At 44.3% G+C, this 27,343-nt stretch overlaps 1 protein-coding gene across 3 annotated transcripts in view; it reads left to right on the forward strand.

The window, feature by feature from the left end:
• The window catches only part of l1cama (L1 cell adhesion molecule, paralog a), a 56,414-nt gene that overhangs the window by 17,428 nt on the left and 11,643 nt on the right, over positions 1–27,343 (forward strand). For all 3 annotated transcript variants that reach the window (XM_061257233.1, XM_061257231.1, XM_061257234.1), the window contains exons 2-16: positions 5,157–5,245; positions 10,173–10,573; positions 14,184–14,198; positions 16,483–16,585; positions 17,266–17,459; positions 19,408–19,530; positions 19,864–20,034; positions 20,929–21,043; positions 21,923–22,107; positions 22,280–22,411; positions 23,754–23,897; positions 24,597–24,708; positions 25,526–25,683; positions 26,013–26,172; positions 26,822–26,946. In XM_061257233.1, coding sequence (XP_061113217.1) covers positions 10,441–10,573; positions 14,184–14,198; positions 16,483–16,585; positions 17,266–17,459; positions 19,408–19,530; positions 19,864–20,034; positions 20,929–21,043; positions 21,923–22,107; positions 22,280–22,411; positions 23,754–23,897; positions 24,597–24,708; positions 25,526–25,683; positions 26,013–26,172; positions 26,822–26,946 — 1,870 coding nt within the window. In that variant the 5' untranslated portion in view covers positions 5,157–5,245; positions 10,173–10,440. The remainder of the gene's footprint in view (positions 1–5,156; positions 5,246–10,172; positions 10,574–14,183; positions 14,199–16,482; positions 16,586–17,265; positions 17,460–19,407; positions 19,531–19,863; positions 20,035–20,928; positions 21,044–21,922; positions 22,108–22,279; positions 22,412–23,753; positions 23,898–24,596; positions 24,709–25,525; positions 25,684–26,012; positions 26,173–26,821; positions 26,947–27,343) is intronic.

Below are 27,343 nucleotides of genomic sequence, written 5' to 3' on the forward strand. Positions count from 1 at the left end.
CGGCAGGGTGGGAGGGAGGGAGGAGGGTTGTAGGTACAGACGGAGAGGGGGATGAAAGGTGAAAATAGAATTGGGAAAGGGGTTCTGTAGGCTGAAGTCAAATCAAGAGGTGAAAGATGAATCGGCACTGCAATTTTTGAAAGATGAAGGATTTGTAAAATCACACTGAGGGTAGGAGCGACAGATGAAGAGAGAGAGAGAAGGAGAGATGCAGAAAGAGGGGAATGGGGGATGGGAGAAATATTGCCGTGTGCTTCTGGAGTCAAGGGGTTGCCATGGTGATTAGGGGGGAAGAAGGGGGAGGGGGGATATTGATATCTTACATAAGTACACACTGTAACACACAGGACCAAACACACAGCGACACATCTGCACACCAACATGCACATCTACTGACACACAAAGAGGAGGCTTATACTACACACACACACACACATACACATTTTTAGTGTATTAGACCTCACATATGCTGTGCAGAATATTACCCTCTCAATTCCTGTTCTCTCCCACTAAAGACAATTTGAATGGCATTCAAATTCCTCCAAACTGACTTTACTTGTCAGACATTTACCCAGACCGCAGCATTTAACTACAGTGTGGCCCGCTGGGCTTTCCCAGAAAAACACCTTGAAGCTATAGGCGCACAATATACGGATTCCTCCAACCGATTCCAATAAATGGCAGTGTTCCTAAAAACTCGTACACAATTATTTAGTAACAAATCTTTTATGTGAAAGAGAGGTCTCCTTATTTGTGGATGGCACTCAAATAAAATGCTGTTGTTCTGACATTCGCTAAAAGAGGAACACCTCTTTTAATCCACATTGAAATAGACAAAACCGTTCTGTCAATACAGTCGCCCCTTGGGGGAATATAATCCTTTTGGTTATAGAGAGACTTAAGGTTGAGGGTATTTTTCTGTAGTGATGGACTCGCTGGGAGTACAGTGAGCCTATGCCAAATGCATTATTTTGCCTCAGAGCGTCGTGTGAGTAATGCGGTGCGATGTGTTAGTGATGCTGTGGTGTAAAAGAATGTGTCTGTGCGTTTGAGCATCACCTGCGCTTCAGCTCACCGGACTCAGCGGTCGCTGGGTGAGGTCTTTTGTCATGGGGAACCCATTTAGCTGAGCTGCTGCTTTTCAGGCAGTTGTTGGATGAGTATTCTAAGCACGTAAATTCTCTTTAATTTATTATTGAAAGCATATTGAATGCTACAAGGCTACTGTGGATGCCAATACGCACTCCAAGTCTAGATCAATAACCAAATCCAGGTGGACCATAATAGCAAATGTAAATGAGAACCTTTTATGCAAACGTGAATTCTTCGGGCTGGCCAGTGGAGGATTGGCTCCCCTCTGTAGCCTGTCATCTTTTCCCATCTGGGAGTTTTTTCACTAGGGATTAAAATTATTATTATTTTTTTTACCTTGCTTGCTTTTTAGGGGTTCAGAACTGGTTTTGCCGATTTTCCGTCTGTTTCTCTGTAAAGCATCTTTGTGGGAGTAAAATTAGTCTGATTATTTTATTTCTTTGTCAGACATTCGCTCTGCCCTTTTGCACCCAGGATTAAGTGTCTAAGGGGACTCTGTTCGTCGACAGCCCAGTGCCTGGGATGATTATACGGAGTAAGAGCCCATAAATCAGAGGGCCTCTGAGGGCTTTACTGCTGGGGCTGCAGATACTCACATCCGGAGAGCGGGCCATGGGCACGATCAGGAGCCCATCCATCTGTCCCTCATTAAACAGATTGTCATCAAGATCCCCGTCACTATTAAAATATGTATTCATACAGTAACTTCCCAGTTTTAATGTCTCATTCCCACATGAATTATTCTACACAGCATGAGGCTTTCTTCAGCTAATCCCTCCTCCGATGGTCCAGGATTCGAGCCAAGTACTGAACTGGTGCTCTAGGTTTAGCTGGGGGCTAGGGTGTGGAGTTATAGGTGTAGATTGGGTCTGGATGTGAAGTTATGTGCATAGATTAGGTTCGGCTGTGAGGTTATAGGTGTAGATTGGCCCTGGGTGTAATTATGGGTGTAAATGTGGGTAGGATATAGAGTAATGGCTGTAGATTAGGTTCAGTTAAAGTGGGTGTAAAGTGGGTTAGGGTATTGAGTTAGAGGTATATATTGAATTAGGGTGTAGAGTTACGGGTGTTAATACGTTTTGTGAGTGGTTCACAGTTGATCAGAGTTCCTATGCTGCGCTGAGGTCATTGTTGCGTTTGCTGGGGAGAGAGGACATTTTATGAACCTGCTGTAGGTTTCTGTCCTTACTCCACACACATTATAGTGAATGCAAGCGGGATCTCTGAATCCTATCCCCACAACCCTCATCCTCCCATTCATCGCCTCCCTGGTGTCCCTCAAGGTTTGGTCCTTGGTCCTCTCCTCTTCTCTCTGTATAGAAAGGCTCTTCCCATGGTATATGTGTATCATTGCTACATTGATGATTCACAACATTCTCTCCTCCCTCCCTTCTAACTAGTCTTGGTTTGCATTTCAGCTGATCTACATGACATCTGACAATAAAATACACCTAATACTCAGTTGTACCTCCCAGTCATGCGCTTCACCTTTTATTCAACATGGTTAATACTACATTGTCACTGTATTCATATGCTAGGACTGTTGCCGTGGTACTGGACAGAAATCTGTCCTACTGCAAGAACATGATAACGGTATGTTGGACATGCACATTCTTCCAGTAGAACATCTGGAGAACCCACCCCTTATTTACCTCCTACTCAACCTAGGTCTTAGTTCAAGTGCTGGTCATTTAAGGTCTGGACTGCTGCAACTCTCATCTGTGTCAATCTGAGCAAGATCTGTATTTTTATATGTATTTCTGAAATGAATTGAATTTTGCTGTATTGGATGTGGCTGAGACTTTTTCAAACTAGATCCTATGCCACAGATTTAGTGACCAGAAATATGCTCCTGTGTTTCTTACGTCCTCTCTACAGCATTATTAGAGGTGGGTTAATTTACTATCTCTGGCACTATAACAAGTTTTCTGAATATTCATGAGCAGGTGTGGCCAATCAAACATATGTCCACAGCCACTTATGTTGTCCATGGCCCCACTCCTTAATGGATAATTATAATATGTATTAGAATTGAAGACAGGACATTCAATGTAATTAATATGGAATAGAGCTCAATGCAACCAGCTTCTGCAGCGTCTCCTGTCAGACGCTTCCCTGACTGTAGAGTCACAGCAGTTGAGTTAAGTCTCAATTCTAATGACTCGAATGGACAGTTTGGGTCCATCTTAAAACCACGCTGCCTTCACTGCTCACCACTGGCAGCGGCAAAACTAGTCCGCACGACCCTCCTGCAGGCCTTCAGCTTAGCAGCCTGCACAACTGCAGTTAAATTGCCCCATGCCCCGCCGCAGAGGCTGGCCAGAGCTGATAATGGATGCATCGCAGCTGTCCTCACCTCCCTTGAGAGTGAAGCGGGCTGTGAATAATGCAGACAGGCTGGGTCAGTGCACGCCTGCACTTCATGCGTGTGATGTGTGCCGCAAACGCCTGAACGTGCGACACATGACAACAGGTTGAAGCAGGTCTTCCAGCCGGTGAACACAGAACTACATGTATTCTCCTTTGTGTCCAGGTTACGCTAGAATTGTGTGATGTTTTAAGGTGTTCCTGTTTGTCTAGGCTTTAGAGTGATTTTACTGCCTTGTGGCAAATTAAATCTAATTTCACTTTCACCAGGGAAATATCAGCTCAAGTACCCTCACTTGCTAGTTCACCCCGTGATGTCACCATGTTCTTTTTGGTCATTTATCTGTGATCACTGACATTTTTTGGGAAATATTATTATGGTCCAATGAAGTCCCTTGTGTCTTTCATTCTTTTTTTCTGCAATGTTTCGTTTCATCTTTGCGAGCTGTAGACCTATATCTTCTGAAGATAATTCTCTTGTGCAATGGACATAAAAATGAATATAAAACACTAAATTAAATCCAGAATGGTGCATAAAAAAATAATTCCTTTCACACTGAATTTTCAGCGCGGTGCAAAAAATGTTCTTGCACACATACATACACACAAACAGACACAGATATATGCCAAGCTTTGTGAACTAATTGCGGTGGCAACATGTGGTTATTGCCAAATCAATACAGCCCCATTTGAATTTGCATTTTAGATTATTGAGAGAGACAGAGATGGAAAGAGGGGAGATGGTGGGGAGCTGAGAGAAAGAGAGAGGGTGAAGGTCAAACATTCCGCTGGAATAAGGCAGAGCAGAACAAAAGAGAGGGAAGGAGAGAGAGACCAAGGGAGGGAAAGTGAAAGGTCACATCATAATGTTTTTTACACTTAATTTCATGATGTTATGATTGCCCTTATTTACTCAAACTGCTTTGCTTTGTTTGATGACAACATCTCTCGCTCTCTTGCTCTCTCTCTCTCTCTCTCTCTCTCTCTCGCTCTCTCTCTCTCTCTCTCTCTCTCTCTCTCACTCTCTCCCACTCTCTCTCTCACATAAGTACAAAGAGGAGATGTTTGTGCCGGCGTATCTTTAAAAAAAGTGCTTGTAATTTAGTCTGTCACATGATGAAAAGCAAGAATACTAACAGGGTTTTAAACCCTGAGACCCCTGAGCCACTGAACCCCATTTGAGCACTGACAGCTGCTTGTAATCAGCTCGGTCAGAAAGAGCCGGTACATTCCTTTTGGAATGTTTACTGTTGCACTCGGGCCCTGGCCAGTTCCTCTCTCCTCAGGGATTTATCAGTTCCTCTAATTAAATCCTCTAGTCCGCTGGAAAATTCTGTGATCGCTAATGACACTAACAAGGTTTCAATGACCCAGTTTTACTGGTACTTCTTCTGAAAAATCATGATAAAGCTGATTGGTAGGCGTCTGGAGTGGTATTACGTTTGTCATGTTTGGATTCAGTGCTGAGCTGGGCGTGTGCGTGTGCGTGTGTGTGTGCGTGTGTGTGCGTGTGCGTGTGCGTGTGCGGGGGTGTGTGTGTGTGTGTGTGCATGCATGTGTTCTTTTGCATTGGTTGTTTTTGCAAGTATCGTTTTGATGACTGTTGACCATATGTCTTGGCTTTGTGCTTCTTTATCATTGGGACTCTGAATATATATAAATCACACTGGCCTAAAGTCCTTTATTTGTCTCCACAGATTAATCGACTGCAGTCACTCTGTCCATCTGTTGCTGGGAGCCTGTTAGAGAATAAGGGAGAAAGAGTAACACACTCCCCTCTTCTTAGGTGAGTTCATTCTTTCTGCATTTTTCCGTTGTGGCAAACATCTAGTGGACAAAATGTTAAGAAGCTCGGTGGCGAGCGAGGAGTGAGGCCACCATCTGATTTATTGATTTATTGATCGCTTGATTGACAATTCAGACAGCTGGGCGGATCAATACCCCCACCTGTCTGTGGAAGAGACAGGGAGATGGAGAGGTCTTCCTCCCTCGCTGCCCGCCTGTGTGGGTCTCTGTCTTCCCGACGTCCAGGCAGATTCACCACCGCACAGACGTGTAACTAGCATATGATATCCCATCTGAGCCGCTGCATTATAGCTGTATCACACTCAGTCTGCCTGCCTCCCCATCCCTCTGCGTCGCTCTCATTAACTGTTATTACAGAGAATCGCCTTTGATCTCCCTCTGTCCCTTTCTCTCTCGTCCCTGCCATCCCTCCCTTTCTCCTCCCTCCCTCCAAATCCCTCCGCTCTTAACGAGCCCATCCTCAGCTTCAATTATTCACCTCTTCTTTTATTCATCTGTTATTATTGTGTCCGGAGGGGAAACACGCATCAATAAATAAATAACGCTGACTGGGAGAGAGAGAACGAGCCAGGGAGCGAGTGAAAGAGTTTTGAGGGAGGTGGAGCGGAGAGGCGTAAGTGTGGCGAAAGTGTTGGCTGCAAAAAGGCCTCTTGACTCTCCGTGCGTGCGCGGCGGGCATGCGTGCGCATATATGAGCGTGCACACGCGTGTTTGCGTGTGTCTGTGGGGGATGCTGAAAAGACCTTGTTGTCATGGAAACAGATTGAGAGAGGGGAGTGGATTGTTTCCCCCATTCGCCCCCCCCCGTGACAATCGTTTTTTTTTTCTCAGCTTGTTGCCAGGAATATTAACCCCTGACACTGTGATGGAGGGAGGGGGGGGGGGGGGTGTATGAGAGAGGCTTTTACCGAGTGAGAGGGGGAAGAGGCAGAGGAAATGGACGTCCTGTCATACTCCTCTACTCAACCTGAGCGCTGTCACTGTCAGTGCTCGTAGCGGTGCATGTCAATACCCGCACAGAGCATCCCTGCACTTACACAGCACGGAGCACTTGCTCTATGTCAATACAGAGAGGTCAGGGTGATGGACTGGTGTCAGGAGCCAATCAGGCACTGCCACAGCAGACCACTGCCCTCTCCTTTCAGGACATACTGAGGCAACAGTTGGAAGCACTCTGAGCCATTAGAAACAGATGATAGGGAATGCAACCAATTACCCTATAAAGAAAGGAGTGCAGGATCATATGTGAGTCTTCCTGTGGTTATAGTCACATAGGCTCTGGAAGGTTATGCGTTTGGCGTCCATTTGAATCAGACTATTTACCAAACCGGCTACTTATGCGCACTCACACCCACAGCCACCCATAAATATGCAAACCAACACAGAAGCATGCACAGACACACACATACACACACATATGCACAGACACACACATACACACACACATGCACAAACACGCACACACGTGCACATACACTTACACACAAACACACACACCTACACAGACATAGACATGCGTACTCACAGTACCATTTAAACACACACACACACACACACACACACACACACACACACACATACATAAAGGACTTGTTTTTCCCCAATACAACACAGCAGCCCAACAGTGAATTATGCATTTAGGAGAATTTAGGGCAAATTTCACTGATGGGGGGAGAGAAGAGCAGAAAGATGAATAATTAACCCTTTAGGGGGTCTGTGACAGAGGGCTGCACCCCTCCTCTCTGCTCTGTCCAGTTCTCTCATCTCAGACTGACCCTCCGGGAGAAGTGGAGAGGGATAGAAGGGCATGTTCTCCTTTATTTCCTGCCCCCCTTCTCTCCATCCCCCTCTTCTACACATCTTCACGGTGGGGGGTATTCAATATTTAAAGAGCAGGGATGACACGCCAGTAGACACACACACACACACACACACACACACACACACACACACACACACACTCACCAGAGGTCTGCTATTCCTTTTGTTCTTCTCAATTTCTCCCACATCCACATTAACATACAGTTTGCCTAAAGAGAGGGCACCCACATCCATATTCCAACTGTGTGTATGTGCAGGTTTAAGTGGTATGACTGTGTGCTCAGAATGTAAGAGGTGTTTGTTTAAAAAAATGATTATGAATGAAAAAATTATGCAGTGAGCATGCTCTGTACCTGTAGAGTTTGCCTTGTTCTGAGCGTGCCCAGTAGTACCTGTAGAGTTTATCTTGTTCTGAGCGTGCCCAGTAGTACCTGTAGAGTTTCCCTTGTTCTGAGCGTGCCCAGTAGTACCTGTAGAGTTTATCTTGTTCTGAGCGTGCCCAGTAGTACCTGTAGAGTTTCCCTTGTTCTGAGCGTGCCCAGTACCTGTAGAGTTTACCTTGTACTGAGCATGCCCAGTACCTGTAGAGTTTACCTTGTACTGAGCATGCCCAGTACCTGTAGAGTTTACCTTGTACTGAGCATGCCCAGTATCTGTAGAGTTGGGCTTGTAATGAGTATGCTTAGCACCTGTAGAGATTGGATCTGAGCGCTCTCAGTACCTGTAGAGTTTATCCTGAACGTATCCGTAGAGAGAGGCTGTGTGATTCACTGGGTCCTGTGGGTCCCGCAGGTTTTCCACCTCAGTAATTACATAATGACTTTATTATGTCATTACTTTATCCTCCCGGGTGACTTGTGTATCTCCGTTTAGACCGTGGATCAGCGTGTTTATGGGTACAATGACAGTGCCCCACTGGGTAACCCTCTTACACGCAGTCACTCACTGTGAAACAGTCACTGACTGAATGTGCAGTCAGCCACTGAAACCCTGTCTGTGGGAAACCCACTGTCTCTCCACGCTACTGACCGGTATCCAGAGGGACACCGAAGGGACTGCGAGGTGATAGTGGGGCAGTTGGGGGTGGGGGAGAGGAGAGAATTGGAACGTGTGAAGGGGTGGAGAGGTAATGAAGTGATTGTGAGACCTGATGTCTCATTAAGACGAGGAGCGGATCAGTGACACAGCTGTCACCCGTGTTCAGGGGAGGCTGTGGTGAGGTGAGTCATGAGGTAGGGGCCAGGGGATGGGGGGAGTGCTGAGTGACTGTCTGTCCTGGCCCCCTTTATGCCACACCTCTGTAGCCGCCCCTCCTGTGCTGATTTTAACGCTCTCTCAATGTCTCTTGGGTGCATTTTCTCTTTCCATGGACCCCTCCCCCCTGCCACATGCCTGCACCAGTGCAATCAAATCTCAGTAACGCCACACCAGAGTGGCGCGGGGGGACCTTCCTGACCGTAACACGCACGTGACCCGACCACACGCAGGTGGAACAACAAAAGAAGGAGAGTACAGGGAGTGAGGCACACACTCCCTCCTCTCTCTCTCTTCTCTCTCCCTCTTCTCTCTCTCCCTCTCTCTATCTCTGTCTGTCTCTCTTCTCTTTCTCTCCCTCTCTCTATCTCTGTCTCTCTCTCTTCTCTCTCCCTCTCTCTCTATCTCTGTCTGTCTCTCTCTTCTCTCTCCCTCTTCTCTCTCTTCTCTTGCTCTCCCTCTCTCTCTATCTCTGTCTGTCTCTCTCTTCTCTTTCTCTCCCTCTCTCTATCTCTGTCTCTCTCTTCTCACTCCCTCTCCCTCTCTCTCTGTCTGTCTCTCTCTCTCCCTCTTAGACTCATCCTCCTCCCATCCTCCCATCCTTCTCTCCGTCTCCAAGGTCAGCTCACGCAGATGCCGTTGGCAGCGCGGTGAGGCTCTGGCGTGTTGCCCGAGCGACAGGCCCTCGCGCTCTCGCCTAACGCACGGTTCACCGCGCCCAGAACTCCGCCTTTCCCCCCCAAATCCACGCGTCTTCCCCGGTATTTCCACAATGAGGGCCGTCACGCGGAGACAAAGCCTGGCCTGAGTGCGGGGACTCTGCTGTTTCTGTGTCCGCTCACGCAGAAGCCGTCTCAAAACAAGACCAGCGTGAAGTGGGCCAGGCGCTCTCCGCTCGGAAACGAGGTGCCGCATTGACGGTGCGGTGATACCGAGGCGTCGCGAGGTTGTGGTGACACGGCACCAGTGTTGCCTCGCTGTTACATTAAAATAGCGTTTTTTACAGCTCTTTGCCTTCATATTCCTCCTACACATTCTCCTGTTTATACACCTGTGATACATCTGCAACTGCTTATTAACCTCTGCTTCTGTCTGTATGTTTGCAAATCTGTAGCCTTTCCTGTGTCATTAAGTGTTCATAAATGTGTGGCCGTTTACATATCCCTAACAGTATTTTAATCTGCGCTTGCTGTGTGTGTTCATGAATGCGTAGCCAGTTACATATCCCTAACAGCCTTTGAATCTGCGCTTGCTGTGTGTAAGTGTTTATGAATGCGTAGCCAGTTACATATCCCAAACAGTCTTTGAGTCTGCGCTTGCTGTGTGTAAGTGTTTATGAATGCGTAGCCAGTTACATATCCCAAACAGTCTGAATGTGCGCTTGCTGTGTGTGAGTGTTTCTGAATGTGTGGCTGTTGTTCTGCATGTATAATGTGATGTGACAGAGGCTCTGCCGGCTCCAGCTGGCCCGGTGTGGAGCAGCAGTGAGCTCCCCGTGCTCCTGCACACGGTCTGTTCATCTGATCCACCGCACATCTCCATATGAACTCCATTAGTCCTGCTGAAAGCAGGCCACAAACCTGATCTCTCTATTTACCGCAGGAGTAGCCCACTCTCTGCCCCGGCTCACTCTGTCTCCCGTGGCTTATTGTTCTGAGTTGCGCTCGAGACCCGCTCCCCTCGGTCCCGACCATATGGCCTGCTCTCGCCCCTCCCACGTCCCCCGGGCTCCACCCACATCATGTGACACGTAGCTTCTGTGTGCCTCCCTCAACCTGCCTCATTTACGGCCCCTCCCTCCCCTCCCCTCCCCGATGTCTTTTATCTTTCAGACCGAGGGAGGACAGCAGGAGGGCGTGTACCCGTGGAACGGAGAGAGAGAAAGAGAGAGAGAGGGAAGGAGAGAGTGTTAACGAGCAGCTCACATATACTTCTCTTAGGAAGGCGGGATTGAGGGGGGCGATAAAAACATTTACGGAGGCGTGAGAGAGAGACACGCTGGAGGTCTCTGTCCTCTCCCTTGAGCTCGTCTGTGTGTGAACGTGAACGTGTGTGTGTGTGAGAGAGAAGGCAGGTGTGAAGTTAATGGGACAGTAAGTAATGCATTCCAAGCAGTGTCAGCGGGATGGCAGTAGGGGGCGCTGTGTCCCTCTTCCTCCTCTCCTCCTCTCTCTTCTCCTCCTCTCCCTCGCTCTGGGACCAGGCCGAGCGGTCATTCACTTTCCCCCAAACTGTGAGTACCATGTTTACACTCTTATCTTTTAGCACAGAGGCTATTGGGCTGCATGTGTATGTGCGCTATACTGTAATATGACTGGTGTAATATGGCTGGGCAGTGTGGTATACTGTAATATGGCTGGACTCTGTGGTATGGATCGTTCTTAATACACATCACAAATCATGTGAGCTTGACTCATCTGCTATGCTGGAGGAGAACCTGTCCATACAACTGCATGTGTTTTTCCGCCAAAAATAATAATCTCAAGTCAGCTGCAGCCCATATAAATGCAGCGAGAATACAGATTCATTATGGTTAATTTCTGCGCAATTCAGAAATCGAGCTGATCGGGAGAGAGAGAAGTCATTATTTTCTTTGCCAAAAATGATTACCCAGGAATGCAAAGGTTTTCAACAGAAAGAAGAGCATGGTGGATTTGCAATAAAAGTAGGCTGATTCTTACACCAGAAAAAAAAGTATATATATGAGTTTGTTGGGATCGCATTGTCAGTGGTAAGTTTACTTTTAATGTGTTCTGTCATATAACTTCCTCATAATCAAGCTAGCATGAGCTGGTGAGCGGAGAAATCTCAAGGGCCAGTTTTACCCAGTTTAACCCGTTACATCTCAAGTGAGGTTTTTTTAGGGAAGCAATTTTCAATCACTATGGTAACAGGATATACTGTTTGAAAGCGTTAAAACTCACAGCTCTATCTATAATAGTTTCTTATTCTGAAGATGTGCTCACTAACTAATGTTCGCAAATTAAAAAAATGATTTGTCCAGTGTTGTAACTTGGCTCCATTGTGTTTCAGCACAGCACAGCTCCTATAATCTGTATCCAGTCAAATATAGAAAATATTTCCGGCTTCCACTTTCACTGTGATTGAGCTTCTGTAACTTGTCATATTTTGAGTAATTCTGACTCTTGAAAGACAACCCCCAAGGGGTTACCTTTCAGAGGATATGGGGATTATGCATGTAGTCAAAAGGGTTCAACAATAGTAACCATTTCACTTTGGGTATGTCATTTTCAAGCTTGTGTCAAGAAAAAGGGTGGCACTTAAGGGGTTATAGTCCAAACTAAAGCTACTAGGTGCAGCAAAATCAGCTCATAAATGTTGTTGGATCATGATTTCATATTCACTATATCGTAACCAGTTTGGGCATAAAGTTATATCCAATTTAGACAAGTGGATTATCAACGATCAAAACGTTATCTTCTTGCTGTTACTGACTTCCACTTGGCATCATAGCTGGATAGATTGCTACTGAAATATCATATTTAAAATGAAACCTCTACTTGATTACCAAGTTGCAAAATGCCATGGTGTTACTGAAAAATGATGCAGTGTGCAGAAAATAAATTTCGTGTGATTACACCTGAGTATAGGTGTAGGCAATTTAGGTCTAGTTGTTAGTTATATTGTAGCTTATTTCCGTGGTGTCACCACTTTTATGTTAGTAATGCATACATCAGAGTATTAGTAGGAATTTAAGTTATAACTAGGCTGCTGAACCCAATCCTACAGAGGGCATGCAGAGGGTTTGCTACAGTAGTGAAGTTCCCCCCCCCTTAGATCTTTGTTTTCTTCTGTTGCAGGTCAACCATCAACCTTTATATTAAAACTGATATTGATTGGGCACCATCATAATAATGCTTAATGGATACCATCTCATCTAGGCCTAGTTTAACCCCTGTGTTTTACTGCTGAAATGAATGGGTTGCTACGGCTGCTTGTACTCCAGCACGGCAAAGAGTCTTGTCCTCAAGGAAATTGTCACGTGATTAAGGACAATCCATACTCTAATATTACTGCGTTTCAGGCATTTTCAGGTTGTGATGCTCTCTGATATTCACTATTTAGCACTTATACCTGCAATGACCTTTAATTAAGTTGTGAATTTATTCATCCGCCTTTCAGATGAGATGTTAAACCGAGGTTCTGGCTCACTGTGGTCATTAAAGATCCCATGACACCCATCGCAATGAGCAGGGGGTCCTCGGTGTGCTGGCTAAATTCCATACCTGGCTTTCTAATCATCCCCGATTAATAGGCTAAATAATTGATCTCTCCCTCTCAACCTCAGCTGATGTGTGCTGGTCATGCTGGCTTAAAATGGCTGCCAAATTCCCTCCCCTCCTCATCACTGTACAGCACTTTGAATATGAGAAGAGCAAGGAATTATTATTATCAATTATTATTAGGGTCCCTCTGTATCTACCACTGCCCCAGTCCTATTCTATTCAATGCGCTCTCTAACTCAAATTAGTATAATAGCAAACAGAAAAATAAGCAGAATGTCTTGAACATTTACATTACAATGTCCATGAAGCATTCATGAAGTATGCTTCTCTAATTCCAAGATGCTTTTCTAATTCAAATTCAAGGTCAAATGAGCTGTATTGGCATGATACTTCAATAATAATAACCTCAGTAGCAGATGTCGGCCTATGGCAATGTGATGCCATTGGTTCCTCTTTACTTTCTGTCAGGAAATGGCAGGCTGCCGCACACTGAGCCACACACAGACCCTCTCCCACATGAGCCATATTTTGACTTGATCTATCATTCACTTGAATTAAATAAGGAAGATACCATTTTAAGTTGGTGTATTCTTCATAATGTGGGAGAAAGTGCCTCTCTCTCACAGTGACCCTGTACACATACACACACACACATACACACACCAGCACACATGTACTTTCTCTCTTTCAGACACACACACGCACGCGCACACATACACACACACAATCACACACGTAATTTCTCTCTTTCAGACACACACACACACACACACGCACACATGTAATTTCTCTCTTTCACACACACACATACACACACACTCACTCACATTCACGCTCACACTCTATACATATGCTCATTCTCTCACCTCAGAAATAATCTCAAACTCTCCATACAACTTGCACACGCAGATACACACACACACACATAATTGTCAGGGGCGGGCTTCAGAGGTCACTGTCATGCCTGCTCTTGTGGGAAGGTTAAGAGGCCGAGGTGTTGCCTGGATTTCAATCTGTGAGATTTTCTGTGTCAAAGCCACACAAAGAGGAAGGTCAATCACTTAAATGTCTTTCTACATGGATACACACCAACAAAATGAAGACAATTTACAGGCCATGGAGATTTTCCTGTATTACATATTGTTGCAATTTGTTATTTGTTCGTTTTCTCAGCATATGCTTTGGTAACACAAGATGATTATTTTCATGATTATAAAGCCAGCTGAATGAGATTGAATGGAGCTGGGAGTGAAGCTCTGCTTATCCCTCTCTGTGGATTGATTTGAAAATGAAGAGAACAAGTGATGGTGATCAGATGGATAAATAATGTAAAAAAAAGTGTTTAGTGTTGAAAGTGTTTAACCTTTCCTGAATTGAATTTTTATTTACTTGTTGATCAGCAGTTTTGATAAATAACCTGTTGCATGCATGGAAAAATGTGAAAATGTAAAATAGTCTCCATAATACTAATAAAAATGTGTTTGTGTCTTGTAGTGCAATTAAAGCAGTGTGTTTAACCCACTAATAGGCGTGTGTATTTGAGTATGTGTTTTACTAACCGTGCTCTCCTTCCCCCTGATTCTCTGCGGCTAACAGATGAAATGCCCGAGAGTAAGTACTACAAGTTGACTTTTCTCCCTCTCTCTTTTCTCTTCTCTTTCTCTTTTATGTGTCTGATGAAACCTTGACAAAGGCTTTTGCTGAAATGCTATGGTTTTAAGTGCTCTGCTTCAAGTGTGGCTGGAGCTTTTTTCATTGATGCTACTGGCTTCTACTCCATGCACATTCATAGTTCAGTAGCACAAGACTCGATCATTTTCGTCTCTACCTTTTAACTCTTGATCTTGATTCCAATATACACTCAGTGAGCACTTTATTAGGTAGACCTGTACATCAGCGTGTTCATGCAAGTATTTCATCGGCCAATCATGTGGCAGCAACTAAATGCATAAAGGCATGCAAACATGGTCAAGAGGTTCAGCTGTCTTTCAGACCAAATGTTGAGTTGAGAAGAAATGTGATCTCAGTGCCTTTGACCATGGAATGATCATTAATGCCAGGCAGGGTTGTTTGAGTATCACACATACACACACACACACACACAAACACACAGCCTCGACAGCATTGCAGTTTAATAAGGCACTAATGTGTACACAGCAAAAATGATCTTGAGGCTGCAGAGAGACAACTGTGTGGGTAGCCACAAGCACTATACACTCACTGAACACATTATTAGGTAAACCTCTACACCAGCTTGTTAAGGCAAATACTTAATTAGCCAATCATGTGGCAGCAACTAAATGCATAAAAGCATGCAGGTTCAAGAGGTTCAGCTGTTTTTCAGACCAAATGTCAGAATGGGGAAGAAATGTGATCTGAGTTACTTTAACCATGGAATGACTGTTGGTGGCGGACAGGGTGGTTTGAGTATCTCAGAAACTGCTGATCGCATGGGATTTTCGCGTACAACAGTCTTTAGAGTTTGCAGAAAATGGTGCGAAAAACAAAAAACATCCAGTGAGCAGCGGACAAAAATGCTAATGAGAAAGGTCAGACTGGTCAAAGCTGACAGGAAGGTGACAGTAACAGAAATAACCCTGCATTACAATACTGTACTGTGGTATGCAGAAGAGCATCTCTGAACACACAACACATCAAACCACGAAGTGGATAGGCTACAACAGCAGAAGACCAATAAGTAAAAAAAAGGTCTAATAAATGCATAATAAAATGCTCAGTCAGTGTACATATGAAGCGTATTAAAACTGAAGTGTATGTTTGTGTGTGTGTGTGTGCGTACGTAGGAGAGAGTAACTATATTACCTTCCGTGGTGGAAATATCCAGAGGGCTGACACAGTCTAACCTCAGCGAGTTCAATAATGGAGAAATGCCCATGGCGAAGACAGATTTGATCAGCTGAGAGAACTGGCTTATTATCTCAAACCCTGGGAATATTTTCATTAAACTGCCTCATGCTCCTGCGCTCCACGCACACACTTCTCTCATAGCTTTTGTGCCCCACCCCCACTTCTCCTCTCCCTTCGCATGTTTACTTCCATTAAAATATTTTCCCCCCGTGCTTATTACAAAAAACTGATATAATCTATTCAAATCAACACAAACCCAGCTTTATAGATAGTCATTTCTTCGGTCTTCAAATTCCAGAAAACATGTAGTCACAAACACAGGGCACCACAAAACGTATTATACAGACTTGTATGATTACTGACACATGGCTGTATCATCACTGACTCACAGCTGCATGATGACTGACTCATAATAGTATGTTTACTGAGTCATACTTTGTATGATGACCGGCGTCTATTTGTCGCTCATCCATCTTTTATGTCTTATCGCTGTCTTCATTTCATATGTTTCTCATGTTTCATCTCAGGGCCCATCTCCCATCATCCCCCTCCTCACTCTCCACTGCCTACAATTCCCATAAGGTTCACTCTAAATGACTCACACTGCATCTGCCGCCATTAAAGTCCATGTAAATCAGATTAGCGCATGCTGCTGCCTCTGAAACACAGCCCATCCCTGGGGAGGTGTTTTCGGAAGTTGGAATGGACAGTGCATTCACAGCCTCCTTTTGTCTCTCATCTAACCACTAGCTGCTCTTATTCCTGGTGCATGCTGGGTATTGATGGGTCATTCAGGTCTTCATATAGCATGCAGATGAGGGCTATTTTCCAATGTAAAATCTGAGGCAGGGGAAACAATAAAATGTTATGCTGTCTTTATAGTGAGAGTATACAGTGATTCAAGTGAGCCAACCACTTGAGCAGCTGTGCAATATGTGTCTCAAGCAATCACAATAGCATAGGTACTCATGCCAAAATGCCATGTTAACCCCCCTCTCCCCCCATGTCTCTGTCTCCCAAAACACAGTTCTCCAGCCCCCAATGATCTCAGGTCAGCCGCTGCCCACACTGGCCTACTATGCAGATGACGTCACTCTCACCTGTGAGGCCTCTGGGTTTCCAACACCCACGTAAGCTTTTACTCAAACCAACGTATCATTTACACAACTCTATTTGGTCGCTCTCGAAACTCACACAGAGGGAGGCAAAGAATGTGTTTTTCAAAAGGATTTTTTTTGCTTCACCCATTCACAATGCACATCATACAACATTGTTTACATTCACAATACAAACCCATTATATTTGTGATACAACCCATACAGAATGTGTATGCTATGATGAAGGATTCATTTGTATAATCTAAAAAATAGAAGATATCCAGATGGTGCCTCTGCTCACAGATGTTCATGTCTCTGTTTTACAACAAAAATAATCATCAAAGACTTCAACAGGAAGTAAACATCATTAGCTGGGACATCTTCATCTCTCTCTCTCTCACTCTCACTCTCTTTCTCTCTCTCACTCTCACTCTCTTTCTCTCTCTCCCCTCTCTCTCTCCCTCTCTCTCTCTCCCTCTCTCTCTCACTCACACTCTCTCATTCTCTCTCTCACTCTCTCTCACTCTCTCGCTCTCTCTCTCTCTCTCTCTCTCTCTCTCTCTCACTGTCTCTCTCTCTCTCTCTCTCTCTCTCTCTCTCTCTCTCTCTCTCTCACTGTCTCTCACTGTCTCTCGCTCTCTCTCACGCTCTCTCACTTTCCCTCGCTCCCGTGTTTCCTCTTTCCCACTCTATGCCCATACTTTCTCTCTCAGATTTCGCTGGGTAAAAGATGGGTTGGAGTTTGACCCCAGCAAGGACCCTGCCCTCTCCGTGACGCCAGGTTCTGGAACTTTCTCTGTGACGTCTAGCTATAGCACTATCAGCGAGTACCAGGGCAACTACAGCTGCTATGCCTCAAATACCCTCGGCACTTCAATCTCAAACCAGGTTCAGCTAATCACAGAAAGTGAGTATCCACCTGCTGGTTTTATGCAATTCATTAAAAAAAACCCTGTGCAATTAAAAGCAAACATTTTTGATTGGTATACTACATAGAAATAACCAAAGAAAACAAATACTATTAAATGGCCGCTACAATGCATATTAATTGGCAGTTTGACAATTTATATTTCAATTATTCGACTTCCAGTCAGAAGTGAATCTAAAGTGAATATCCATGTCAGTCCTCCAACTCATTCAGAAATGACATGCATACTTATTTTCTTGTTTATGAATTTAAGAAATAGTAAGAATGCATCTATCTTGTCCAGCAAGGAATTTTGAATGTGAGAAAAACGATTGCAAAATGCGATTACATAATGCAGTGGCGAGAATCTAGAGCCCCTAGACTAATCTAAATTCCACCGCAGTGTGCTTTTTTTCAACATTGATTTCTTACAGTAATTTGTAATTCCATATAACAAACCTGATTAAATTTGCTGCTCAGAATGAATGAACTTTTCAGTTGTAACCTGGGCGTGGGTGCCTCCGTAAAACATAGAACGAACAATTTCATTTTTTGATGCACAAGTTTGTCTGATCTCAGCCTGTTGTTCTCAGTGCCTGAGAGCAGATACCCATTGCAATTTTTACGGTTTGTCTGAAATGAAAGCTGCAGTAAAGAGCTGAATTTAAATAACCCCCCCTCTTCAAATCCATTACACAAATGAAATGGTTGAAAAACAGCCAAGGTTAATGGTGCTTCTGTAAAAACACCATTGCATTGTCACTGCATTGTCACCTATTCCAGCTGGCTGTTTTCTGTGAAATTCATGCTGTCAATCCATTTTTTAAATTATGGACTGGTTTCTCAAGTTTCTTTAAAGCACTCCTCAAATTACCACAGTTTTACAGAATGTTTGTCATGATTATCATGATGAATAATAACAGTGACAATGCTGATGGGTTCAAGACAGGTTGCAGACAATTTCTCCACTGCAGATTGTATATATAAGGTCTATTAAAATTGTTTGTGCTGACTGATGAAGGTCTTTGTCTGAAGGCTCAGCACGATCACTTTCAATAAACATTTTCTGTGAAATCTGAAGTGGGGAAAATGTGTGCAAGTTTTGAACATACTGTACTGTTTTGCCTCCGGCACTTTTCCTGAACTTTTGTGTGTGTGAAGTAGTCCTCTTTATCTAGTGAAAATTCTGGTCCCAGAGAGACCAGACTCACTTTGTAAACAATCGATTGTGAAACAAGGCAAAGGATTGCTGTCCATAAAAACATGCGTGATCAGCTCAAATGTTTTGTAATGAAAGCTGTTTTTGGCTCCTCACTGACTGGCGTCAGGAAGTTAAAGAGTGTGTGGTCCGTATTTGATAATTCAATTAAATATGCGCATTAGAGATGAGGAAGTTAAAGACAATCTCATCATTATGTATTACTCATTTATATATGCACATTAGGGAAGTGCACTACCATAGAACGACATCCCCCCTTTACCGGAAATTGTTTATGATCATTTGCTTCCTGAAAAATGTGATTTATTTGTAAACAAAAAGGCATACACATGTTTTTGTCACGCATAACCAACCAACAGTGATTTCACAGGCACCCACATGTACACACGCACACGCACACGCACACACAAACTATTAATGGTTTCATTAAGAACACCACTTTACCTATACCTTTGCCCCCTCTGTTTCCCTGACAACAGTTACCCCAGAAACAGGCAGAATTCATGTAGCCAGTTAGTGACGCCAAAGGGATCAATAGGAGAACCAGAGAGTGTGCTCTGTAGAATCAGTGCTGTTTATACACTGGTCAATTATGATACCACTTATCTGTGTGGTGCATTCTTATTCATGTATTGGATTTTATGATTGATTGTCATTGTTTTTATGTGTATGCGCAAGTCTCCGTGTGTATAATAACTATAATACACATAGCCTCCCTCTCTTCCTCAGATATCCCCATTTTGCAGAAGGAAAAGCTCATCTCGAAGAAGGTGACAGAGGGGGAGAGTGCTGTCCTCACTTGCAACCCCCCCTACAGCTCGGAGCCCCCACTTATCCACTGGATGGATAACAGTGAGTCAAGTGTTTTTGTGTATGTTTGTGTGTGTCTGTGTTTGTATCTCTGTGAGTATATGTGTGCATGCTTGTGTGTGTGTATGTGTGTATATATGTGTGTGTGTGTGTGTGTATGTGTGTGTATATATGTGTGTGTATGTGTGTGTGTGTGTGTGTATATGTGTGTGTGTGTATATGTGTGTGTGTGTGTGTATGTGTGTGTGTATATGTGTGTATGTGTGTGTGTGTATATGTGTGTGTTTGTATATGTGTGTGTGTGTGTGTGTGTGTGTATGTATATGTGTGTGTATATGTGTGTGTGTGTGTTTTAACCCTTCCCTCCCTCACCAGGGCTAAGGCACATCAAGCAGAGTGACCGTGTGATCCAGGGCCGGGATGGAAACCTCTACTTCTCCAACGTGATCCTGGACGACAGTCGCAGTGACTACAGCTGCCACGCCCAGTACATCACAGCCCGTACCATTCTGCCTAAAGAGCCTGTCGTCCTCACCGTCTCGCCCTGTGAGAGTCTTTTCACCTGAAAATACAGCCGCACATTTCCCCTGTTCAGTGCAGTCTTTCTGACAGACGGGCCCAATATCTCAGAGATAAAGCTCTCAGTTGATCGGATCGTGGCATCAGAAATTTCATTCCAAATTCTATTGGGAGTTTTCTATGGTGCAGTCTTATTTTAATTACATAGAAACCATTGTGTTTCTTTCATTTAAATGTATTGACTAGCAGGGTAAAGCTATCCAAATTTCAGTTTGAGGTAAGCCTTACTGTGTGTTTTCTAGGGCAGTGTTCTCTAGGGTAAAACAGCATCTGATTTCCCAAGATCTGAAGGTTTTTTCCACAATCATATTTCTTTTTTCATATTTACTGTCAGGGCCCGGTTCTGCAAGCAAATCCAGGTTTTGCCATTCAGTGGGTGACTGCAGGTGTAGTCACCTGGTTCCCCGAGCAAGAATGTAACTTTTGTGATGTTCAGAGTGAGGCCAGGAGTAAAAATGTTGTTCTTGTTTTAATGTTAGCACAGGATATATACACAGTACATTCGGCTCAGCTGGTATCCTCCCTCACTCCATGCCCCTATGTGAATATAGTGTAATTGTACATAATTTCCCCTCAATTTGTAAACTAATTGACCATAGGGACTCATCATTGTGCACTGAGACACCCCTTCCTACCCAGGTGACGTAGACACAATTGCCAAATATCGCAAACCTTGCACTGCAGTTGGCCATAGTTGGCCCTGACATAAGTGATCTGGGTTAATAGACAATGCCAAATACTACAACAGTGCTGTACCAGTACTTTTCTGAAACTGTCCTGACATGCTGCTCGTCTGGTACAGCAGGTGTAATTATAATGTGTATTCTAATGTATGTTATCTCTTGCACTGTCGCTTGTCAGCGAACACGGTGGTTCGTAACAGGAAGCCACATATGGTCCGGCCCCCTGGCAGCCGCAGCTTTTATTTGGCCCTCAAGGGCCGCCCCTTTGAGCTGGAATGCATCCCACACGGACTGTAAGTGGAACCTCCTGTTCATATATCTGTCTGTCTGTCCTGAGTGCATGCCCATCGCTACCTCTCACTGGCCCTGCCTGCACTCACACCCAATTCACTCGACAGATTGGCTTTCTGTTTATCACTGCAATGCTTATGTGTTTACACTTTACTTTTTAATTGTGTCCTTTTAGACTGAGATCACATTTCATCCTGCTCTTCTGTTCAAACTGACACCCAGCTCTACATGAGGGTATATTTGAACTCTCACACTTATTATGGGTTGGTGTGTCAGCAGAATATTGGGTATGTGGGTACAGGAGATGACGCATCTTGAAGCATTTATTTTCAGATCCAATAGCAGTGGAATCCAACCAAATGTGATTCAGATTCAAATCTGATTTGGAGAAATCAAATATTCTGTTCATCTGATTTATGCTGTTTAGAGCTTAATCATCAATGACACCACATATTGGATTTGTCACAAAGTCAGATATATATTTCATAAATAGATAAGTGTAAACTGGGCCTCTGTGATATAAGGGTGTGAGATTGTACAAGTTGCGTTCTCTCTCACCATCTCTATCTCGTTCTCTTTCTTGCTTCCTCGACAGCCTTCTCTCAAAACAAATGACATGACAGCTTATGTTGCCAAAGCACAGAAAAGAACATACACCATTGAACACATGAATGTATATGTATATGGACATACAGTTTACAGACAATATAGGCCTACCAAAATAGGCTCACTAAAACAGGCTCACTGGTTGTCTCTTTGTTTATGGAAAGCTGTGATGTAATTTGCAGCAAGTCTGATGCTGAGTGTTCTCCGAGTAAATGAATCAATTCTCTCTCGCTCTCTCATTGTCTCTCCCTATCCCTTCTTCTTTCTCTCTCCAGGCCCACTCCCTCCATTCAGTGGGTGAGGAAGGATGCAGAGTTGTCTGAGACTCGCACCTCCATTCAGAGCTTCGACAGAGTGCTGCACTTCAGCAACATGTCGGAGGCAGACGGCGGGGAGTACCAGTGTCTGGCCAGAAACAGCCTGGGCATGGCCGCACACACGTACACTATCAAAGTGGAGGGTACGACACACACACATGCTCACATACACACACATACACACACACACTCACACACACATACACACATTTTACTCTGCACACCAATAGGAAATTCCATCTTTTCCCAGGCTAAAATGATGGTTGCTTAATGATAATAATGCTGTTTGTTGTGCTCTGTGTTGTGTGTGTGTAGCGGCTCCGTACTGGACCCAGCGACCGGAGAGCGATCTGTACATGCCTGAGGACACGGTGAATCTGGTCTGTGAGGCTGAAGGCAACCCCCCGCCCAACGTCACCTGGAGCATGAACGGGACCCCCCTCTCAGGTCCCTACTCACACCCTTTCTTCTGCATGCGGTTAAAAACAGCTCACAACGCCATACAACGCATGTGTGGCAGAGCCTCTGGAGTGTGAGCAACTAAGGCACAGTCATTAGCTTTCTGTCGCTCCACAATTTCTCCTGAGGTCAGCTTTGTGGTTGCCCAAAGTCTTCTAAATATCTGTAGCCAGCTAAGCAGAAATCAATGGTGAATCCTGCCGGCCTCTGGTCCCTGTGTAGCAGTGCAGTAACAGGACAGGATGATATTGAAGAAGACTGGTGCCACCTTGCAGCCTTTTCTGACACCAGTCTGGCCACTGAAAGGCTCAGGGCTCTGTCCCCTCACAGGGCCGTTATTCCAGAGTAAAGCTACGGGAAAATGTTGGGCAGGCACCCAAATTTCCTCAGGACGCCCCAGAGCAGGTCTCTGTTCATGCTGTCAGAATCCATCAACCACGAAAGCCATATGAATAGGCTATGGTACAGCTCCTGACAGTTTTCCTGTGGTTAACATGTCTCAAAATTCGTATTAATAGTCCCTGTATACTTTAAAAATCTACACTGGGATTCAGATACGATGTTCTTAACTGTTCGCCCATGTCAGTCGACTGAGCAACATTAATCAGCCAAGACAGGACCAGCAAAGGACAAGAGAGAGATGCCCTTGCTGAGGGAGCAGATGGATTTGTCTCATTTTTTTGTGAAGATTCCAACCACACTGCACTTCCACACATAGATGGAAGTAGGTGCTGCAGCACCCCCTGCTGGTTATTAGCCCACTTTAATAATTGTTGCAATACGGAAAATGCCTTGTGATTCTTAACATTTTAGTGACACATTTTAGTAAAATGTAGAAGTCCCAGAACTTTCCATTTTTCAGCCATGTTGAAAAAACATTCCATTGCAACTGCCAACATTTATATAAATATACCATTGCGTCAAAAAAGTAATTTAACAAGACAATTAAAGTAGAGTAGAGATCTACAAGAACTTTGTAAATGGCAGCAAGTGGATATGTTCAGAGTACTAAATTCAGTGAATGTATCAGGAGGCATCAGAATTCTAAACTCTTAATCTCTTACACAGTGGAATAAGAAGATAAATTTATTTTTAAAGCACACATCTACCCATCTACACAACAACACTAAAACAACTGCACATTTGCAAAATAAAAAGTTTGCAGTTGTTTTCCCTACCAATGCAAAAAAGTGCAGTTCTGTTCGGTAGCGGTGTGTTATGTTGTGGTTATGTTGTGATTCTGTTCTGTAGCTGTGTGTAAAGCTTGGTTGTGTTGCGGTGTGTAGACTTGTGGTTATGTTGTGGTTATGTTGTGGTTATGCTTCTGCAGATGTTGACCCAGACCCCAGGCGCAGTGTACAGGGTGGGACTCTGATCCTAAAGGATGTAAAACTCAGTGACACTGCAGTGTTCCAGTGTGAGGCCTCCAACAGCCATGGCAGCATCCTGGTCAATGTCTACGTCTATGTCCTCGGTAAGAATGCCCATGTCGCAATATATCCTTAAAATGCATGTATTTAGACTAAAACTTAGCCATGAAATCAGCGGTGTATTTTTGTGTAATATACAAAAAAACTTTCCTACACTTGACTTGCAAAACTGGTGTGTGCACCCACATGGAAATGTTGTGTGCTGTTTACTAGTGGTGAGTTTATAGTAGATGTGTTTTGCGAGGGTCTGTTTTATTGGATATCTCACGGGTATGGTATTAAAATTGAAATTGGAAAGTGAGTTATTACTTTTTTATGTGGTGTAATTACACCCCTCTCCCATTGTAACAATTGTTCAATAGATGCTCATTCTTTCACTGTGATTATGTGGAATTATGTGGAATTGTAGATTACATTATGTGGAATTGTGGTTTACATTATGTGGAATTGTAGATTACATTATATGGAATTGTGGTTTACATTATGTGGAATTGTAGTTTTCATTATGTGGAATTGTGGTTTACATTATGTGGAATTGTGGTTTTCATTATGTGGAATTGTGGTTTACATTATGTGGAATTGTAGTTTTCATTATGTGGAATTGTAGTTTTCATTATGTGGAATTGTAGTTTTCATAATGTGGAATTGTAGTTTTCATTATGTGGAATTGTGGTTTACATTATGTGGAATTGTGGTTCAGTGAACAGCAGATTGGAGACAGTTTCTCCCCTGTCCGTTTGCAGAGGTTCCCCCTCAGATTCTGACAGATGACATACAGACATACAGAGTCACGGAAGGACAGACTGCCTCGCTGGACTGCAAAACATTTGGCTCCCCCAAACCCAAGCTGAAATGGTAAGGAAAAGCCAGAGAGTGAATGAGAAGTGGTATACAACTAGTTCTTAATTTCACTTAATTTAAATTTGGCTTCTAGTTCTAGTTAAAAAATCACATTTGAGGTTTGATTCCTGGTCCTGCCAAAAGCCAAGTTTGGCCGGCTCTCGTGGAGCGGCATAATTGCCTCGCTGCTCCAGAGGGAGGGACTTGGCAGGGTTAGTGGATCGCCGTGCAAAACAGCACCCCGGGCACCTCGCAATCACAATCACGAGCATGAGACGAGACGGCTTGAAGAAGGCGTGTTGTTCTCGGATCGCCAGATCCCTTCGGGCCGCTGAGGGACGGGGTGTGGGCGGTGTATCCCCACCAATTGGATTAGGTAGGGTACAATTGGCTACCAAATTGGGAGAAAAAGGGAAAAATCTTAAATAAATAAAATAAAAATAATAATAATTAAAAATCGCATTTGAAAGTAGGTTAGGTTTACTTAGGTGTACTAAGTAAATTACAAGAACCATTTAGTTCCAATTTAGTATGTCCAACCAGACTTCCCTGGGCTTCCTACATAGAACAGGACCAGGTAAACATTAAGACAAGACTCCTAGACTATGCACAAGTATAAGCCATCTGAGTGTAGTTGTTAGCATGTTCAGGTTGGTTAGAACTGTGTGGATGTTTAAAGTGGTTGTGTTGTGGTTCTAAATGGTTGGAATTTTTCATTCTGATTACATGACCACTGGCTATACAGGGTTGTACCTTTTATTTGATGTTCTGATGGTGCAGATGTTCAGGGTGGTTTTGTTATGGTTCTGACTGTGTGACTATGGATCTTCAGGGACAGCGACCCAACCACAATGATGTCTGACCCCAGGGTGTCTTTGCTCAACACTGGAGCCCTGCAGATCACAAATGTGACCCATGATGACTCTGGCTCTTTCACCTGCTCCGTCCAAGACACCGACCTCTCTATCAGCGCCTTGCTGGAAGTGCTGAGTATGATGCTGTCACTCTCCTTAACCCTCTCTCCTTACCCCTCTCTCCTTACCCCTGTCTCCTTACCCCTCTCTCCTTACCTCTCTCTCCCCTCTCTCCCCTCTCTCCTTACCCCTCTCTCCCCTCTCTCCCTACCCCTGTCTCCTTACCCCTCTCCTCTCTCCCCTCTCTCCTTACCCCTCTCTCCCCTCTCTCCCTACCCCTGTCTCCTTACCCCTCTCCTCTCCATGCCAATGGCACTAGAATGCCCTGGAGAGGGTGTCACATTAAATCCTTCCCTCCATCTGCTGAGGTGTAGTCATGTGACACCTTCTCCATCTCCCGCTCAGATAGGACCATGATCGTGACTCCGCCCCAGGCCTTGCGCGTCCAGCGCGGGCATGATGCGGTCCTAAACTGCCAGGCCCTGGTGGACGCTAACCTCGACCCACCAATGTTTCAGTGGAGAATGGACAGACAGAAGCTCTTTCCTTCCCTCACTGAAGAAAAGTAAGTACCCCACAACACTCGTATACTGCTTATAAAACATTCTTATAATGGCCAGACAATGCTCACCTAGTACCTGTCTACACCATGCCCATACAGTTTGTAGAAGAGACCCTTGGGATAATCAAGCACGGATGGTGTAGTGGGTAGCACTGCCGCCTCACAGCAATGAGGTCCTGGGTTGTCGGCCGTGGCCTCTCTGTGCAGAGTTTGCATGTTCTCCCCGTGTTTGCCTGGGTTTCCTCTGGGTACTCTGGTTTCCTCCCACAGTCCAAAGACATGCAGGATAGGCTGATTGGAGAGTCTAAATTGCCCTTAGGTATGAGTGTGTGAGTGAATGGTGTGTGTGCCCTGCGATGGACTGGCGACCTGTCCAGGGTGTATTCCTGCCTTTCGCCCAATGTATGCTGGGATTGGCTCCAGCCCCCCTGCGACCCTGTTCAGGATAAGCGGGTTAAGATAATGGATGGATGGATGGATATTTCTGTGCTCTTATGCTCATACAAAAATGCTCACATGGAGCTTTATAATGTTTCTTTTTTTCATTTTCATGTTGATGACTAAAATGATTCTTTTTGATGTATCAGTTTTACCTCTTTATTTACTTATTCATAATACTAATAATTCTAATAATAATATTACTGTGTTTCAGGTACACATTTAAAGATCATACCCTCACAGTGAACGATGTTCAGCGGGACGATGCAGGTGATTACAGCTGTGAGGTCATGACATCTCTGGACTCCGTAGAGGCCACCGGCTCCATCACTGTCATCGGTATGACAACTGCACAACTGCTAAAACGCATAACCACACCACTACACTACTACACAACTGCACAACTGCTGAAATGCACAACCACACAACTACACTACTACACAACTGCACAACTGCTGAAATGCACAACCACACAACTACACTACTACACAACTGCACAACTGCTGAAACGCATAACCACACAACTACACTACTACACAACTGCACAACTATTAAACTGCAGAACCATAGCCATGCCAAACAGCCACAGCACCATGCAACAATTGTGCCACTACTCTTTTGTGCGTCGGCATGGCTGAGTTGTGAACTGTGGTCAAACCATGAAATTAATTTGAGGTTTTCTGCAATAAGCTGCAAAAGCATGTCTGTACCAAGTCAATGTAGCTTTTACAAAAAA

The sequence above is a fragment of the Conger conger genome, chromosome 10 (genome assembly GCF_963514075.1).
Source record: "Conger conger chromosome 10, fConCon1.1, whole genome shotgun sequence".
Taxonomy (NCBI): domain Eukaryota; kingdom Metazoa; phylum Chordata; class Actinopteri; order Anguilliformes; family Congridae; genus Conger; species Conger conger.